The sequence below is a fragment of the Pongo abelii genome, chromosome 12, assembly GCF_028885655.2.
Source record: "Pongo abelii isolate AG06213 chromosome 12, NHGRI_mPonAbe1-v2.0_pri, whole genome shotgun sequence".
Taxonomy (NCBI): Eukaryota; Metazoa; Chordata; class Mammalia; order Primates; family Hominidae; genus Pongo; species Pongo abelii.
In genome coordinates, this window is record NC_071997.2 from 117,489,547 (window position 1) to 117,508,043 (window position 18,497).

General features: G+C 36.7%; 1 protein-coding gene across 2 annotated transcripts in view; it reads left to right on the forward strand.

Moving 5' to 3' along the window:
- Window positions 1-18,497, forward strand: part of NBAS (NBAS subunit of NRZ tethering complex) — a 395,596-nt gene that overhangs the window by 218,178 nt on the left and 158,921 nt on the right. For both annotated transcript variants that reach the window (XM_024242131.2, XM_054548369.2), the window contains exons 36-38: window positions 13,510-13,677; window positions 15,951-16,064; window positions 16,395-16,515. In XM_024242131.2, coding sequence (XP_024097899.2) covers window positions 13,510-13,677; window positions 15,951-16,064; window positions 16,395-16,515 — 403 coding nt within the window. The remainder of the gene's footprint in view (window positions 1-13,509; window positions 13,678-15,950; window positions 16,065-16,394; window positions 16,516-18,497) is intronic.

An 18,497-nucleotide genomic window follows, 5' to 3' on the forward strand; every position in this document is an offset into this window, starting at 1 on the left:
TAGTGGTGATATCCCCTTTATCATTTTTTATTGTGTCTATTTGATTCTTCTCTCTTTTTCTTATTATTTCAGCTAGCAGTCTATTTTTAACTGGCTTTTTGATAGAATTTTTTTATTAAAGCCATTCCTATATATGTGCTGTCTCATTATGATATTTGTTTGATATTTATATCCCAAGTAACTAATGATGATGAGCTCTTTTTTTTTTCATGTACTTATTGGCTGGCTATTCTTATACTTTCTTAATGTAATGGTATTCAAATATTTTGCCCATTTTTTAACTTGGTTATTTGTCTTATTGAGCTGTAAGAGGTTTTCTATTTTGTTTTGTTTTTTAACATCTTGCAGTCAAGTATTTTTTTTTTCAGATTTATGATTTTAAAGTATTTTTTCTCTCAGTGTATATTTGACTTTTTGTTTTCTTAACTGGCTTTTGAGGTACAAAAAATGTTTAATGTTCCTAAAGTTTTGTTTATTAATATTTTCTTTTATGTATTGTACTTTTGTTGTTATATCTGAGAAATCTGTGCCTAACCCAAGATTGCAAAAATTTACTCCTGTGCTTTTTTTCTGAAAGTTTTATAGTTTTTAGTGCTTACATTTATTTATTTACTTATTTAAGTAAGAATAAGTTGTCCCTTTTTTGAAATAAGTATAGACTTGAGGGCTATCCATCTGTAAAAAGGTGAAATTAGAACTTTACCTCATATCACACATAAAAATTAACTCAATAGAATCATGTTTGTATTGTTTTCTTTATCTTATGATACTTATTCTTTCTTAGTGGATTTTAAATTTCACTTTTAGTACACACAAAGATGCAAATGAATTATTTTGAAGTTTTAAATGAAATAATTTTATTTGGGCTGAATTTTTGTTATAATTATTGCTTTATTAATTTTTCCCCATGTGCTCTAGAATTTTGGTTTGCAAGCTAATTTTGAGTGATGAAACATCATTCTGTCCCACCTTCCTCATCTAATGATTCTGTAGTATTGTGGTTTCTCTCTGCTCAGTCCTGTGGCACTTCACTCCAGAATATGTCCACTGATAGTTTTTCACATGAAGTTGTTTCCCCTTTGTAAGGTTGAGAATATGAGAATGCACCCATGGAGCCAGTGAAGGGATTGTCCTACTTCCTTTCAGCCTTATTCATGTGCTCTTCCTCCATAGGCCCACAGCTTGTGTAAATGCATAGCCTGGACAGTAAATCTGGATGAAGTTTTTTCTTTGCAGGATATGCTTTTGATTCATGGTTCTTCTCTGGAAAGGAGCACCTGATAGCCACTGCTGATATCTGAATTCTGAGCCCCAAAATGTTGAACTCTATTGAACTTGGGTGTCCTTTGATTTTTTTTTTCTATGCTCAGTATTTAGAGCACAGTTAGTGTACTCAAACAGGAGTTTACCATCCCGTGTTGACTGGAGTTTATAATGTTTTCTTTAGTTACAGAAATAATGCAAGCTTTAATTTTAATAATTCATTTATAGGGAAATAAGGGACATTGACATTATCCGGCACACTATATTTCTTGAAAGTAAAAGAAATTAGATGTGAAACATCTATGATAAAATAGATACATGGATATATATGTAACTTTATACTTTCTGCGTTTTTAAAATATAAAAATAATTTAATAAACAATACATTAATATATGTGAAAGGCAAAGTTCTCTCTTTTTCCTCCCTCTGATCTTTCTATTCTCTGATCTTTCTGAGCCCCATGAATCCCACTGCTTAGATATAAACATTTCTAACTTCGTATGTTTCCTTCCATATTCCTAAGTACAGACAGATTTCTGTATAGCTTCTCCTCTGTCTCCTGGAGGTTTATTATTTTGTTTTGTAAACTAAAATGAATTCATACTGCATATATTATTTTGCAGCTTACTGTTTCATGTAATACTGGTATGTGTCGTTGAATCTGCCCTTGTGATTCCATATAGACCATTTACATAATGGCATCATGGTATTCATTGGATGCATGTACCATGATTTATTGTTTTATTTATTTATTTTTTTGATTTATTTATTTTATTTGATTTATTTATTGTTTCCTTTGCTTTTGTACATTTAGATTGTGTCCAACTTTTCTCTATTTTAGACTAAACTGCACTATGCATTTTATGTACACATCTTTGCATACTCATGCTAGTGTTGCTCTGCAATAAAATGGTAGAAATGGGCTCCTGGGATAGGTAATTTCCTATTTTCTTGTGGTTTATTTTTATAACTTTGTGTAAATGCTCACTTTCTTTTGTTTACTGTTGATACCAGCACATCACTGGAAGCATGGTATGTCCTCATTAATTTTTGTTTAGTTGTTTTTTGGACAGTATTGCCTGATGAGTGTTCTCTGTGGAAGATTCAGTTTACAGTGATCATGACATCAGTGATCTGGATGGTAACACAGTGCCAACACAATTCAGAACATCCATTTCTGCATTTTAGTCAGCATATAGGTCTGACCAAAGAAGGAAATACTTTGCTCATTGTCATGCTTCTGGGATAATATCTTTACTTATTTGATAGCTTGATGTGCAGGAGTGTGAATCATAATATTGATTAGATTGGCAAATCTACATCATAGATTTGCATTCCTCACAAAGGTTTATACTAGTCGCTTCCTCTTTTAGCACCACTGTTAGAATTTTATTCTTTCTTCTATCCTGCTGTTTCTTCATAAGGCCCATGCATTTCTGATATATTTTTTATGTTTTAAAATAACTGTGTTCGTAATAAGCAATACATTTTTGTTTTTTATCTATTGTTGTTTATTGAGTTATTAATTGCTATTTAAATTAATTTGCAAAAGACATTTTCCAAAAAATAATACATTCAAGTTTTCTATCTTAGTAACAGTGTAATCTGTGGGTGTTAACAGTTTTCTTTTACTTTATGTATGTATGTATTTATTTATTTATTTGAGACAGTGTCTCACTCTGTTGCCCAGGCTGGAGTTCATTGGCACTATCTTGGCTTACTGCAACCTCCGCCTCCTGGGTTCAAGTGATTCTCAAGCATCAGCTCCCTTAGTAGCTGGGATTAAAGGTGTGTGCCACCATACCCAGCTAATTTTTATATTTTTAATAGAGACAGGGTTTCACCATGTTGGCCAGATTAATCTTGAACTCTTGGCCTCAAGTGATCTGCCCACTTTGGCCTCCTAAAGCACTGGAATTACAGGTGTGAGCCACTGTGCCTGGCCAGTCTCCTTTTACTTTTAAGGAAATACCGTAATATTATTTAGCCCTGTAGGGTCTAAAATGTACCTCTCTGATAGATGTTTCCTACATTTCTTTAGTTTATACTTAGTATTGGTAAATCTTTTTGTTTTCTCTCATTATCTTTCATCTACTCTCCATGGGGCCTTCTTTCGTCACCATTTTACCAGAACAGCTTGTGCCTCGGTCACCACCAGTGACCTCTTGTTGCCAAGTTCGTGGGTCAAATCTCAGTCTTTGTTTTATTTGACCTATAAGTAACATTTGACATACTTGTTTCAGGGACATCTCAGTCGTCTTGTTTTTCTCAGACCTCACTGGCCACTGCGTCTCATTGTCTTTGCCGGTTTGTCCTCATCTCCCCAGCTAAATGTTAGATACCGTAGGTCATAGTCTTTAAACATCATCTCTGTCTACACTCATTCCTTAGATGCATTCATACATTATCCTGACTTGAAATAATCGACTTTGTGCTGATGATTCCCTGCTTAATATCTCTAGCCCTGACCTCTCTTCTGAGTTCTGGACTTGAATGTACAGCTGCCAACCTAACATCTATAGTTAATTTCTTATAGACAACTCAATCTCAATATGTTAAAATTGAACTACTGATTTCAGCCCTCTTCCTCTCCCCACCTACCGCATCTCGCCAAACAATGACCTTCTTTCTGTAGTTTTTCCCATGTCACGAAATAGAACTCTTTGTAGGTGTTCGTACCATAAATCTTTTACTGTCATCCTTGATTCTTCTCCTCCTCTTTGGGACATCCTGCTGACCCACCTTTCACAGTGGACTCAGAATTGGGCTCCATTTTACCATCACCACTGCTACCACCCAGGTCAAATTATCATCATATCTCCCCTAGAGTCATAAAGTAGTGTCCTGTTTGTCTCCCTGCTTCTGCTCTTGCTATAGTCAATGGTCAACAATACAGCCAGAGTGGTTCTTTCAAAATACATCAGATCATGACACATTTCTCAAAACCTTTCACTCAGTATAGTCATCTACAAGGACACCCATGGTCTCTTTTCTCCACTGTTAAGCTTTAATGTTGGACTTTATTTTCCTTCCACCTCTTCCCTGCCCCCAGTATACACATTCATTTTGCTTAGCTGACTCTAGTCATATTGGCCCTTTTTTTTTTTTTTCCTTTTTGCCATTCTTTAAGCATTCCCAGCAAGCTGTTGCCTCTGGATCCTTGTACTTGCTGTATTTTACCTGGAATGTTCTTCCCAAATATCTGTATCCATATGACTTATCCTCTCACTTCCATCAGGTGTCTGCTCAAATGTCACTTCGTGGAGATCTTCCCTGCTCTTTCTCTGTGTTATTATAGTGTTCTCACCCCACCACACTGCTTTATTTTCCTTTCTAGCTCATATCAGTATGTATAAAACTTATCTGATATGCTTTTCTGACATGCTTTATATTTATTTTTGCTTGTCTTTTACTGGATTGTAAGTTCTTTGTAGCAGAGACTATGCATATTTTGGTCAGTTTTGTATTTCCAGAATTTACAACAATGCCTGTCACAAGTTGGTGTCATAAATATTTGTGGAAGAATGAATGAGTAAATGAGGAAAGTAAGATATGGATGTGATGAGTGGGGATAAGTTCTGCTGTTAAATGGGGAGGAATATTTGAATGGGATCCTATTTGATAATTTCTCAGTTCATTGGTGAAATAAGGCAAATTGCCTTATTTTCCTTTCTTCCCTACTGTACCATGAGTTTCTTAGGAATAGGGGTCATATCTTAATTGTCATGGTAATCCTGTTGCCTAGCGCCGGGTCTTAAACATAGTAGGCATGCCAAATTATGTGGTCAGTAAACTTACTTTGTGGGTTCATCTAGAACCCAAAGTCATTTATCAAAAGTAATTTTAAAAATTGGGCATGGAAAAAAGAAAAATATACCTTGTACACCTCTATTTTTCCAGAATGTAGGTTTCATAATCTGGATCCAAGAATTCTAGGAGATCCAAGAAGGGTTTGGCCTCTAAATCCCCTGAAGTAGTATGCCTAATATTAATTTTTAAAGAATTTTTTAGAGACAGGGTTTGGCTGCGTCACCAAGGCTGGAGTGCAGTGTGGTGCAGTTACAACTCACTGCATCATTGAACTCCAGGGCTTAAGTGATCCTTCTGCCTCAGCCCCCCAAGTAGCTAGGACTACAGGCACATGCCACTATCCCTGGCTAATTTTTATTTTATTTATTTTAGATACGGGGTCTCAATATTTTGCCCAGGCTGGTCTCGAGCTCCTGGCCTCAAGTGACCCTCCTGCTTCAGCCTCCCAAAGTGCTGGGATTACAGGCGTGAGCCACTGCACCTGGCCAGTATACCTAATTTGATGTGTGTGTGTGTGTGTGTGTATGTGTGTGTTTGTATTCATGTGAGTGCACATGCATGTTTGTTAAATTTTCTGGGGAAAGGGCTCAGCTTCCATGAGACATGTATAGGAGTCCATGGCCCCTAAACATGAGAGCAGCTAAGCTGTAGCCTTGCCTGCTAATTGGCAGATGAAATGAAGCAGAGTCGGACTTTAGAGTGATTTACTCCATAGAGTATTTTTCTATTGCTTGTTCTGACAGGTATTTCTAAAAGTAGTATCACCAGTAATAAGGATTGCATGCTTAGTGTTTTGAGTTCAGATGAAATTTGCTATAAGTAAGGGTTAGGTGGAGGGAAGTACTTTGGGTTATTTAAGGCTATGTTGGAGGAGAGTGGTAGTGGTTGAGCTCAACCTAAACTATTTGTAATCCTTGCCTAGTTTATAGGTGCCAACAGCTCAGTTTACAGTAGGCCAATAGATTTCTCAGAAATTAACCCTTATTGCCAGACATGGGAGAAAGTTATTCCCAAATAGATAATTTGTCATAGTCGTTGACCAACAATAATTTTTCCTGTGAGTCACACTTAACACATGGAACTATCCGTGTTCTTGTGAACTTGTTTGGTGATGGTGTCTGTTGTTACAGGATTTGAAAAATATTATTAGTGCTTAATAAGCTAACCTTTGAGCTGTGTAACACACTTGACATTAATGAGATTTCATGTTAAATTTTATGCTGGGAACTGATGACTTGGTTTTGAGGTTTAATCTATTTCTGCTGTTATACACTCTAAATTAATCAGCAGTGTGCCACTATGAATATAAAAAGTGGCAGTAGTAATCATTTCAGGGGTAAGTTTTGCCTAACCTCTTTTTTCTTTCTCCATTATATGAAGTTAAAAGAAATCTGTTTTCTTCATTAATGTTTCTGGTTAAACTATGATCTTGGTAGGCTTCCCCCCAAATTAAATGTTGCTTCTGTGGTCCAAATGAGCCTTTCATTTTACTTTCTCTTTTGTGATTCTCATTAGGAGAAGCTCTTACAGAAAATCCTTTTATCACATACGTTTCTGAGCATGTGAATTTCATTTATCTTCTGAAACAAACCTTTAACTTTCATACATTTTAAGTTTCCTATCTTGAGCTAGCCCATCCATTTGGACAGAAGCACAGTTTAGGTCCATTTTATGAAATAGAATCATTGTTTTGTGGCCTACATTTTTCTTTTTTTTATTTTTATTTTTTAACTTTTTATTTCCATAGGTTTTTGGGGAACAGGTGGTATTTGATTACATGAGTAAGTTCTTAAGTGGTGATTTGTGAGATTTTGGTGCACCCATCTCCCAAGCAGTATATACTGAACCCAATTTGTGGTCTTTTATCCCTCACCTCCTTCCCACCCTTTCCCCCTGAGTCCTCCAGGCTGGAGTGCACGATTATAGCTAACTGCAGCTTCAAACTCCTCTGCTTAAGTGGTCCTCCCTCATCAGCCTCTGGAGTAGCTAAGACTATAGGCACATGCCACCACAAAAAAAAAATTAATTTTTAAAATATTAAATATAAGATTTAAACAATTAAATGGATTTTTTAATTGTTTGTAGAGATGAGATCTTGCCATATTGCCCAGGCCAGTCTTGAACTCCTGGCCTGAAGTGATCCTCCTGCCTCAGGCTCCCAAACTAGTAGGATTACAGGTATGAGCCACTGTGCTGGCTTAGCCTGCATTTTTTATTGATATTTTTCAATTGGTTTCATTTACCTCTAAATGAAGTTGTATTCTGCTTAAGTGTCATAATTCTTACCATGTTTATATTTTCAGTTCATACTTGGATTAGTTGATGACTTTCAAATCATTCAATACATCCTCTCAATTTAGAAGATTCTAAAGATGAACAGGAATTGAAAATGTGACATGAAATCTTTTTTAAATAACATTTACCCACTCTGAATACAACGTGAGACTTTTTTTTTTTTTTCCTATACGGAGTCTTGTTCTGTCACCCAGGCTGGAGTGCATTGGTGTGACCTCAGCTCACTGCAGCCTCTGCCTCCCGGGTTCAAGCAATTCTCCTGCCTCAGGCTCCGGAGTAGCTGGGATTAGAGGTGTGTGCCACCACACCCGGCTAATTTTGTGTTTTTAGTAGAGATGGGGTTTCACCATTTGAGCAGGCTGGTCTTGAACTCCTGACCTCGTGATCTGCCCACCTCAGCCTCCCAAAGTGCTGGGATTACAGGCGTGAGCCACCGCGCCTGACCACAAATGAGACCTTTGAAAATATATCTTGAAACATTTAAACAGCACAGTAAAACCAGACTTCTTACACCTATGTATAGATCCAAGCAATAGAGATTTTTCACATACTCTGAGGCTATAGCAATGAATAAATAGTGTCCCCGATCTTGAATAATTCACTGTCTAGTTGGAGAGAACAACAAAAAAGTAAATATCAATATATTATGGTAAGTGCATTAATAGTATGCATGTAATATTTGAGTGGGTAGAAGTGTGATACTGTCTTAAGATTTTACTTACAGCAAAAATATTACATGTCAAGGAAAACTTAGAACATCTTTTTGATCTTGGAACAGGCAAAGATTTCCTTTTTTTTTTTTTAAATGAGGATTCCTGTCATCCAGGCTGGAAGGCAGTGGCATGATCACAGCTCACTGTAGCCTTAACCTCCAGGGCTCAAGCAATCCTACTACCTCAGCCTCCCATATAGCTAGGACTAGAGGCACGTGCCACAATGCCTGTGTAATTTTTCATTTTTTATTTTGTGGAGATGGGAGTCTTGCTTTGTTGCCAGGCTGGAGATTTCTTAAATATGATATAAAAAGTACTAATCATAGTTAAAAACTGACGAATTGGACTAATTTAAAATTAAGAACATCTGTTAATCACAAGACATTATTAAGAGAATGAAAATGTAATATACAGAGTAATAGTAAATATTCACTATTTATGTGTCTAATAAGGGATGTGTATCCAGAATATATAAAGAGCTTCTATAAGTGAATAAAACAGATGGATAACCATTAGAAAAATGGCAAAAGACTCAAACAGACACTTGACAAAAGAATGTATTCAAATGGCCCAAAATATACAGAAAGGTACTCAACTTCATTAGTCTCTAGAGAGGTGCAAATTAAAACCACAAAGAGATACCATTACATAATTACCAGAATTGCTCAAATGAAAAAGACATGAAATACCATTTGTTGGATGTGGAGCAACCAGAACTCTTACAATTGCTGGCTAGTGTAATAACCACTTTAGAAAATATTTGGCACTATTTACTAAATCTGGACATATGTATATTCTATGCCTTAGCAATTCCACTGCTAAGTATATACCCAAAATATAATTACCAGCATGTCAGGGCAGCACTATTGGTATTATCTTCAATCTGGGGACTACCCAAATGCACATTAATAGAAGAAAAGATAAATAAGTTCTGGCATGTTTATTACAACATGATATGACATAGTAATGAATTGAACAATTTTTTTTTTTTTTTTTTTGCTTTTTAGAGAGATGAGGTCCCGTCGCATTGCCCAGGCTGGTCTCAAACTTCTGGCCTCAAGCCGTCCTCCCACTTTGGCCTCCATAAGTGCGGGGATTACAGGCGTGGAGTTGAACAGTCTTTAACTACTCTTAAAATCTGAATGAATGTTTGTTGAGTGGAAGAAATCAGAACAAAAGAGTACATGATTTCATTCATATAAAGTATAAAAATAGACAAAATTAATTTATGCTGCTGCAAGTCAGGATAGTGTTTGTTTTGGCAGGGTTAGTGACTGCAAGTGAGCTCAAGAGGAGCTTCTAGGATTCTGGTGGTGTTATGTTTCTTTGCCTAAGGGCTTGTTACATAAGCGTGTTAAAATTTGTTAAACCATACAGTCATTTGACGTGGCTTACACATCAGTGAAAACTTGTTTAAAAAGGATGCCATGGATTAAACACAGGAAAGGAGAATATATGCTAGCCGTAATTGTCTTTGCATCATGGGGCTGTGAATAAATAGTATTCTTTTTCTTTTGCATACTTTTTTTGAATTTGCAAACCATCTTTAGTGAATTTGTATTAGTTTTATAACACAGAAAAATAAGTGAGCTTAAATAAATACAAATATAAATGTGCATGTAATATTGCCAGCGTGTCAAAATCCTGTAAAGAACAAGTGAACACTTTGATGCCAAATTGGGCTAAGGAGAAGAGAGGCGCGGTGGCTGACACCTGTAATCCCAGCACTTTGGGAGGCCGAGGCAGACAAATCACGAGGTCAGGAGATCAAGACCATCCTGGCTAACACGATGAAACCCCATCTCTACTAAAAATACAAAAATTAGCTGGGCATGGTGGCGGGTGCCTGTAGTCCCAGCTACTCGGGAGGCTGAGGCAGGAGAATGGCGTGAACCTGGGAGGCGGAGATTGCAGTGAGCCGAGATTGTGCCACTGCACTCCAACCTGGGTGACAGAGCGAGACTCCATCTCAAAAAAAAAAAAAAAGAAAAAGAAAAAGGAGAAGAGAGGAGAAGACACCTCTAGGCCAGTTGTCTGTAGGCAGCTTATTTAACTTATTTGGTCCTCAGTTTACTTTTGTGTCAAGTAGTATTATAATTTTTAACACTTTTATAGTGTTACTGTAAAATTTAGGGATGCTTATATGAAACACTTAGCTCAGTCCTGGACATATAGTAGGTGTTTAATAAACGGTAGCCATTATGTTTCTTCTATATTATAAACAAGATGCTGGACTTTACTGCTGGTAAATACTGTATCTAGGTCTTTGTTTCTTCTCTGTACGAACCTGGTCCTCTGTATTCCTCAACAACTTGCACTGCTCTTTTTTTTTTTTTTTTTTTTTAACCTCTACTGTATCTAACCTTGCTTCACAAACAATTATAGTTTATCTGTTACTGACTTTCCTTCCTTTTTTTTTTTTTCTTTCTCCCAGATCTCCACTAAGTTCCAGCTTGGTGATCTTGAACTTTCTTTGTTAGCTGATTGGATGGAATTTCTCTGCTTGTCTGATTTATCTCGGGCCCTTTTTACATTTATATGAATTAGGATAAAAACATTTAAATGTCATATATACATTTAATTGGAAAATACCTTATGATAACTTCATTATGTTCCCAGTGTCACTACCTCAATTCAGTCCCTAATTATTTTAAGCTGGGACTGAGGCACCAGTCTCCAAACTGGATTCTTGCTCCTGGAATAATGTTACTGAAACACAAATCTGATTATGTTACTCCCTTTGTTTAAAGCCTTCCAGTGGCTTTCCCCTCCCTCTACTTGACAGTGGAGGTTCTTTGGCGTGGTTTATAGGTCTCTTGCTGGGCTTACCTCTACCTTCTTTCATCCTTGCATCCTGCGATTTCTCTTTCTGTGCTGCATTTTGTGGCTTTGCTGAGTCACTTAAGGTTCCTCTATTTTGCCATGTTTCAGAAGTTGCATCCTCTTAAGTTGCATTTTCTTCCTGAAATCATTTTCACCAGTTCTTCTCTGGAAACCCTCAATTTTTTCCCACTGAAAGATTACCTTCTCTGCGAAGCCTTCTGTGATCGCGCCTCCAGGCAGAGGATGTAATGATCTCTCTTCGTGTTCTCATAATACTCTATATGTGTTAATACCTCTCGTATAAAAGTTGTTATTATTCTGTAATTATTTCTCTATATCTCTGCTTTCCTTCCTATTTCCTGAGCTCCTTGAGGGCAGAGCCTGTATCGTACTCATTTTTGTCACCCCATTGCCTAGTAGGAGATATATAAACTGAGAGAGAAAATGAGTTCATGTGTGGAACACCAGCTATAAGGGAATTGAGGAAATGTAGTTTTTAGCTTCTCAACTTCTAGCAACAGTAAGACAATCTGTAAGGGGGTCTGAGTGGAGCTGAGTGAACTAAACTGTAGTATATGCCACAATCTGGGATCCAGGAGGAGGCATTGTGTTTTACTGGCACTCAAACCTCAAGCAATTATTTTTTGCATTGTTGCCCTGCTAGTATACAAGCTTTTTATCTGTTTTTTTTCTTTATTTATATGTCATTCATTTTTATATGTTTTTTATAATTAAATTATAGTATATAATATTATATTGAGTTGATGGTTTTTGCACTCTCTAATGCTCAAGAAACCAACAAGAAACAATTTTATTTTTTTTTTTTGCATGACCAAGCCAGTTTAGAATTCTTATGGGCAACCCTAAGCAACAGCCAGTTGGGTACATTGTAAGCATTGGTTAATATAGCTTACATATGTTTCCCTTTAGAAATAAGAATAAATGCATTTATTTGTGTCCTAACATAATATATTTGTTTTCTGTTGCTGCTGTTGAATATTACCACAAACTTTGCAGCTTTAGAACAATTCAGTTGATTATTTTACCATTCCCATAGGACAGAAATTTGACAGGCTTGGTTGAATCTCTTCTTAGAGCCACACAAGGCCAAAATTAAGGTGCCGACAAGGCTGTGTTCTTTTCCAGAGGCTCTGGAGAAGATCTTGTTTCTGTGCTCATTCATGGTGTTGGTAGATTTAATTCCTCATGGTTGTAGGACTGAGGTCTGTATTATCTTACTGGATGTCACCTGAGGGCTGTTCTCAGTGTCTACAGGCTGCCTACATTCTTTGGCCTGTGGTTCTCTTTCTTCCTCTTCAAAGCTAACAACTGTGGGTTGAGTTCCCTCCTGCTTCAAATCTCTCCTGCCTCTTCCCTCATGGCTTATCTCTGACACTCACTCTCCCTGATCCTCGTTGAGAAATATCCTCTGCTTCAAGGGCTCTTGTGATTAGCTTGGTCCTACTCAGATAATTCAGGATAATCTCCTCACTTCGAGGTCTGTACTGTTAATCACACCTGCAAATTTTCTTTGCCATGGCATGTTACATAGTCACAGGTTCTAGGGATTAGGATGTGGCCATCATTGGGAGCCCATAATTCTACTTACCATATATGGCAACTGTCAGCTTGATCTAAAAGAGTGAGTTTTAAGTATTTGTTATGTGATGATGCCCGGGTAATTAATTGATTACATGATTTATTACTTTATTATTACTTACATTGTGTCTTAATGAATAACATGATATAGATCTGAGTAGCCAAACTAAGCTATTACGTTATCCTTCTATGATCACAACAAGCTATTGGTATTGATAAACTAAGCCTTAAGTTTTTCTTCTGTTTAACTGAGATTCTTAAGAAAAAAATAATAAGTGGAAGTGGATAGACACTAAACTAGGAAGTTATAGAACAAATAATATTTTTCTTTGACTAAATGCAGATATGGTCTTCATCCTTTCTGTTTAAAAGACTATAATTAATGTATTGACATTTTCTCCTTATGGAATCTCTCGGATTAGTAAATGGAGAGTGAGAATTTCAGCTGATTGCTTCAAGATTGGCAGGAGGTACCATACACATTATAAACCCATCAAACACTATTAATTACCTACTTGTTTAGATGGAAAACACACCTTTTAATAGTTAAAGGTTGATTGTCTGAATGTTCTACTTCTTTCTGGGTCACAGTGGCATTATTCAGATGAATAATTTATTTCTTAATTAATCTAAATAATAAATACTTTAAAATGTATTGTCAAGGAAACAAATATGAGTATCTCATGGTTAGGATATTAGATAGGTAAAAAATAAAACACCAATTATTTGCTTTATAAATATTTCTGAGGTATTATTTAATACACTTTGGTGTTTTTCTCTTTTTCCAATTCTATTTTTATTTTTTGGCAAATGATTGAGAGAGGAACAATATGTTGATAGTGCTCTTTCAACATTTATTTTGTTACAAGCAAAGATGGATGGATTTTTAAATTTATCTGTCTTCAAGTTTAATATCTGATCATTTTAAGCAGTCACATTATCACTGTCTTCTCTGTTCTTATGGTAATGCATTTTTGCCCTTGCTATTTTGTTTCTTTAACACAGGATGAAGTAGGTGTTCCAGGTAGCAATTCAGCTGACCTATTACGCTGGACCACTGCTACCACTATGAAAGTCCTTTCCAACACCACAACCACCACCAAAGCGGTGCTGCAGGCCGTCAGTGATGGGCAGTGGTGGAAGAAGTCCTTAACTTACCTTCGACCGCTTCAGGTAAGCAATGCATCTTTCTTTTTAAAATCAACTGCATGGTTTATATAAATTCATTAGCAATGCTTCAGTTGTTTTCACTGTTACATCTTTATCTTCCCTAGATTGTTAAAACAATCTCTTAAGAAATGTAGGCCTCTCATCAGATAGGGAATGAGTAATCTGTTTTATAGAATGTAATATATTCCCATGGAGTACTTGCAAAGGACACTAATAGAGATTTAGGTAAGGCTCGGTTTGTATATCAGAATTTAGTGAGATGAAAGGAAAAATTTTATCAATGCTTACTTGCTTTTGCTATTATTTCTACAGACTGGTAGTTGAGGAGGAGTGCTAGGAGGCAGACTGGGGGCTCTCAGGAACAGATTCTTGCTTCCATTCTGGAAGTCAAAGTCAGGGCAGGCAGTAGAGCAATTGAGTTTGCTCTGCATTCTCATACTGCAGTCCTTTAATCTCACACTGGAAAACAAAGAGGAAAAACATACAACTATTAGCAGTTTGCCTCAAACAAACACTCCATGTGCATCTCATTCATTCATTCAGCAAATACTTAGTAGGCAGTATTTTCCTGTCAAATGTCCTAATCAGTGGCAATATGGTGAAGAAACACTTCAGTCTAACTCCCTTCTCCTGTGGAACTTACATGTCAGTGAGGGAGACACAGAAAATGCATATTTGTATAATAACATAATGGCAGGTGATAGCAAGCATGACAAAGGCAACATAAGCAAGGTAGGTAAATACCGAGGAGGGAAGTTCTGATTAAGATAGAGAAGTTAGGTTTTTTAGAAAAGGAGTCACCTCGAGCAGAGATATGATTGAACCAAGGAGAACAAATACAAACCCTAGCTCCCCTGGACTGGGGCAGCACACTTGACATCTGCATAGAACATAAAAGGGGCCAGTGTGGTCTGAGCTGAGTGAACAATGGGGAGAATAGTAGGAGTTGAGATCAGAAGGTGGTGGGGAGGCCCATCATTGAAAGCCTCATGTAGACTGTGATAACGACTATAGATTTTGATTTTGAGCAAGATGGAAAGCTTATGGAGAATTTCGGCAATGCAATTGTGTGATCCAACTTTACTTTTACTATGCTCATTTAAGTGCTGTAGAAAGAGAAGAAAAGAGACAGTGACATCAGTCCTCCCGGTGAGAGAAGTGAGTAGTTTGAACCAGGGTAGTGACAAAGGCAGTGGGAAGAGGTTGGTTTGGGGATGGGGTGTATTTTTTAGACCTTCTAGTGGTCTGGATGTGGAAGAAAGAGGAGACCTAAGGACAATGGTCCAAACAGTTGGATAAATGAAGATGCCGTTTACTGAGACGCTATTAAATCTCAGCTGTAATTTTTATCATTTGCAGCGGCAGCTTCATCGTTTCCCTAGACTATGCTTGGCATAAAGTAACCACAATAAACCTTGGAGGAATGGGTGAATTCCTTTTACTCGGCTCTTCCAGTAAGGAGCTTTACAATCTATTTGGAGAGAGCAAAACATAATTAACTATAATCTAGGCATACTAAAGTTCTTGCTAATCTGCAGTGCTGGTAACAAGTCTCAAAGCCATGTGTGGGGTGTAGTTGTGAAAGAGATGGGGATCATGAAAGGGACACAGTCATATCATCTTGCATCCATCTGTCAAGGATTCCGCAGGTAAGGTCTGAACTGGGCCTGGAAGGAAAGATAGGATCTAACCAGGCAGTCGGCATGGCAGGACCCTCACAGTGGGAGAGAAAGACATAGAAGCGGATAGGATGCATAAAGCAGGCAGTTTGGTTGAGGTGGAAAGTTAGCCTTTAATGTTGGTTAACATTTAACAACCTCAAATGATATTCCACATAGTTTAGTTGTTGGGCTGTTGGTTGTTTGCCTTGTTCAGAGCTACTAAAGGATTTTTAAGAAGGGCAGCAACACAGACAAGATGATGTTTTCGAGTGGTTATTCTGACTGTAGTGTAAAAACTCACCATGTGAACAACATTGATTGCTTCAGTGTTTCTAATTCATTGATGTCAAAGTGACCAGGAAAAGAAAAAGGCACTGCAGGGTGGGGTTGATGTGCTGCTCTTAGCATGTAGTTATGATCCTTCATTCTCTGCTGAGTATCTGTGTGACTCTGGCTCTCTTTTTAGGTCATGGGAAATGCAGCAGGCATTACCAGTTTCTCTTGAAATCAGCCTTTTCTTCCTCCCTCTCTCCCTTCTTTCCTTGCTTTTACTTCTTCTGCCTCCTTGTCTTCTCTTTCTTTTTATCCATTGTTCTGTACTTTTTTTCTTTTTAGGGGCAAAAATGTGGTGGTGCATATCAAATCGGAACTACAGCCAGTGAAGATCTAGAGAAACAAGGATGTCATCCTTTTTATGAATCTGTCATCTCAAATCCTTTTGTCACTGAGGTAAGGACAGTGTGTCTAGGAAGATAGATTTAACTGTCATGCTCTTGTAGACAGTAGAAACAAAAACTAAAATTTTCTTGAAAATAGACTTATTTGTCTTGGTTCTTAATCATGTTATTCATTGGTTTTTACATTTTTTTTGGTACATATTATGACACATTATGAGATTAAAATCTGTTTAAAAATGTTTCATAAAATAATGTGCTTTAGTTTGTGAGCAGTTATTATTCAAGTCACCAGAAAACATAACATCCTATAATTGTTTTCTAAGCATATATTTGTAGGACAAAAGGCACCCTACCACATAGTGAAACTGCTTCTTTTGTGTAGTCTGAAGGGACCTATGACACTTATCAGCATGTTCCAGTGGAAAGCTTTGCAGAAGTATTGCTGAGAACTGGAAAATTGGCAGAGGCTAAAAATAAAGGACAAGTATTTCCAACAACTGAAGGTAAGAGAGAAGGTTCTAGTTCCTTGGCAGTGTGTAACTCTAGGTGAACATTGTTAACCAAGAATTTACGAATGAACAAGAGTTTGGAAAAGAAATTTTTCAGTAATTTTGAATTGCATAACTTGACACCATCATTCATTCATTCATTCATCCATTTATTAATTTTGTTTAAAACATTTATTGAGAACCTACTATTTTCAGGATTTGTACTTATATTGAGGATTTAAAGGGATGAATATCATTCCTATCTTTAACTGGGTAGTTATGTAAAGTGATTCTCCTAGTGCATGGAAAAAATGCTCAATAAAATTTATTTCCTGATTTTATGCTTAATAGAATATAGATCATATTTGATCTTCAGAATTTTCTGCTTGGTGGAATATCTTTCCATGTGGAAATTTTTGAAAAGAATTAAATGCATGCAAGTTTACTGAAGACAGCTTACAATTTATACCTTTTTTTCCTTCAGCCTTCTTCTTTTTAAGGTTCTAGGATAGTTTCTTTGACTGTGTCCTTTCAATTCCCTCTCTCTCTGCTCTGCCATCCTTAGCGAATATCTCATGATTCAAAGGCTGCTGGAACTTCAGCTATCTTGTCTATATTTCAGATGTCAGTGAGGAGGAAAAGGGTGAAGGAAAAGCAGTTTTCTTGAAAGTCCTATCCACAGCTTGCACTTATTATTTTATTACTTATTATTACTTTTTATTGTATTACTGGCCACCTCTAACTGCCAATAAGCCTGGACAGTGCCGTCTGTTAACTGAGCACGTTGCTATGTAAAGTAAAATTTGGGAAAATGCATACAGGGAATAGAACCGCTAATTCCCCCCAAACGCTGATACTATAGCTTATTTTTAGATGTTTTTTTCTATCAATCAGTACTCACATGCTGCTGGGGAGAGGAGAGGCAAATACCACTTCCCTATCCACTGTGCGGGTCCCTTGAACACTAGAGGTTTTTACTAAGTATACCATATTTCTTCAATTCTGAGATGCATGTTTTTCTACCTATCCTTTTCTAATCAGGGCATGTATGACAGTTATAGATATATTTATGTTTCTTTTCTTCTCCAAAGAGCTATTATTAAATTTATGGTACATCTTACAGTTGAAATTGAGTATATATGAAAAGTATAGCCATGTTTCTCTTTCCCTGTTTAATTATTCTTTATTACTTCTTGCTTTTCTTTTTATTGTCTTACATCAGTTGCTCATGGATTAAGTATGATTGGTTATCAAGGTAGTTTGTACAGATAGAATCTGAGACCTTAAGAAAATACTAGGTTGGATGTGGACCTATTATTTGGCATAATAACGGGCTGAAGTAATAACCAGAACATTTGCAAACATTGGTTTATATGATATTTTTATTATTTAGTCTATAAAGTATGAGCATACCTTGTTTTATTCTGTGCTGTATTGCACTTCGCAGATACAGTGCTTTTTAAAAAATTGAAGGTTTATGGCAATGCTATGTCAAGCAAGTCTATCAGAACCATTTTTTCAACACTGCCCATTTCATGTCTGTGTCACATTTTGATAATTCTCACAATATTTCAAACTTTTTCATTATTATTGTATCTGTTACGGTGATTTGTGATTAGTGATCTTTGATGTTACTATTGCAATTGTTTTGGGGCACCATGAACTGCACCAATATAAGATGTAAACTTAATTGATAAATGTTGTGTGTGTTTTGACTGCTCCACTGACCAGCCATTTTCCATCTCTCTCCCTCTTCTTGGGTCTCTCTGTTCTCTGAGACAAAACAATATTGAAATGAGGCAAGTTAATAACCCTATAATGGCCTATAAATATTCAAGTGAAAGGAAGAGTTGCACATCTCTAAATTAAAAGCTAGAAATGATTAAGCTTAGTGAGGAAGGTGTGTTGAAAGCTGAGAAAGACTGAAAGCTAGGCATCTTGCACCAAATAGCCAAGTTGTGAGTGCAGAGGAAAAGTTCTTGAAGGAAATTAAAAGT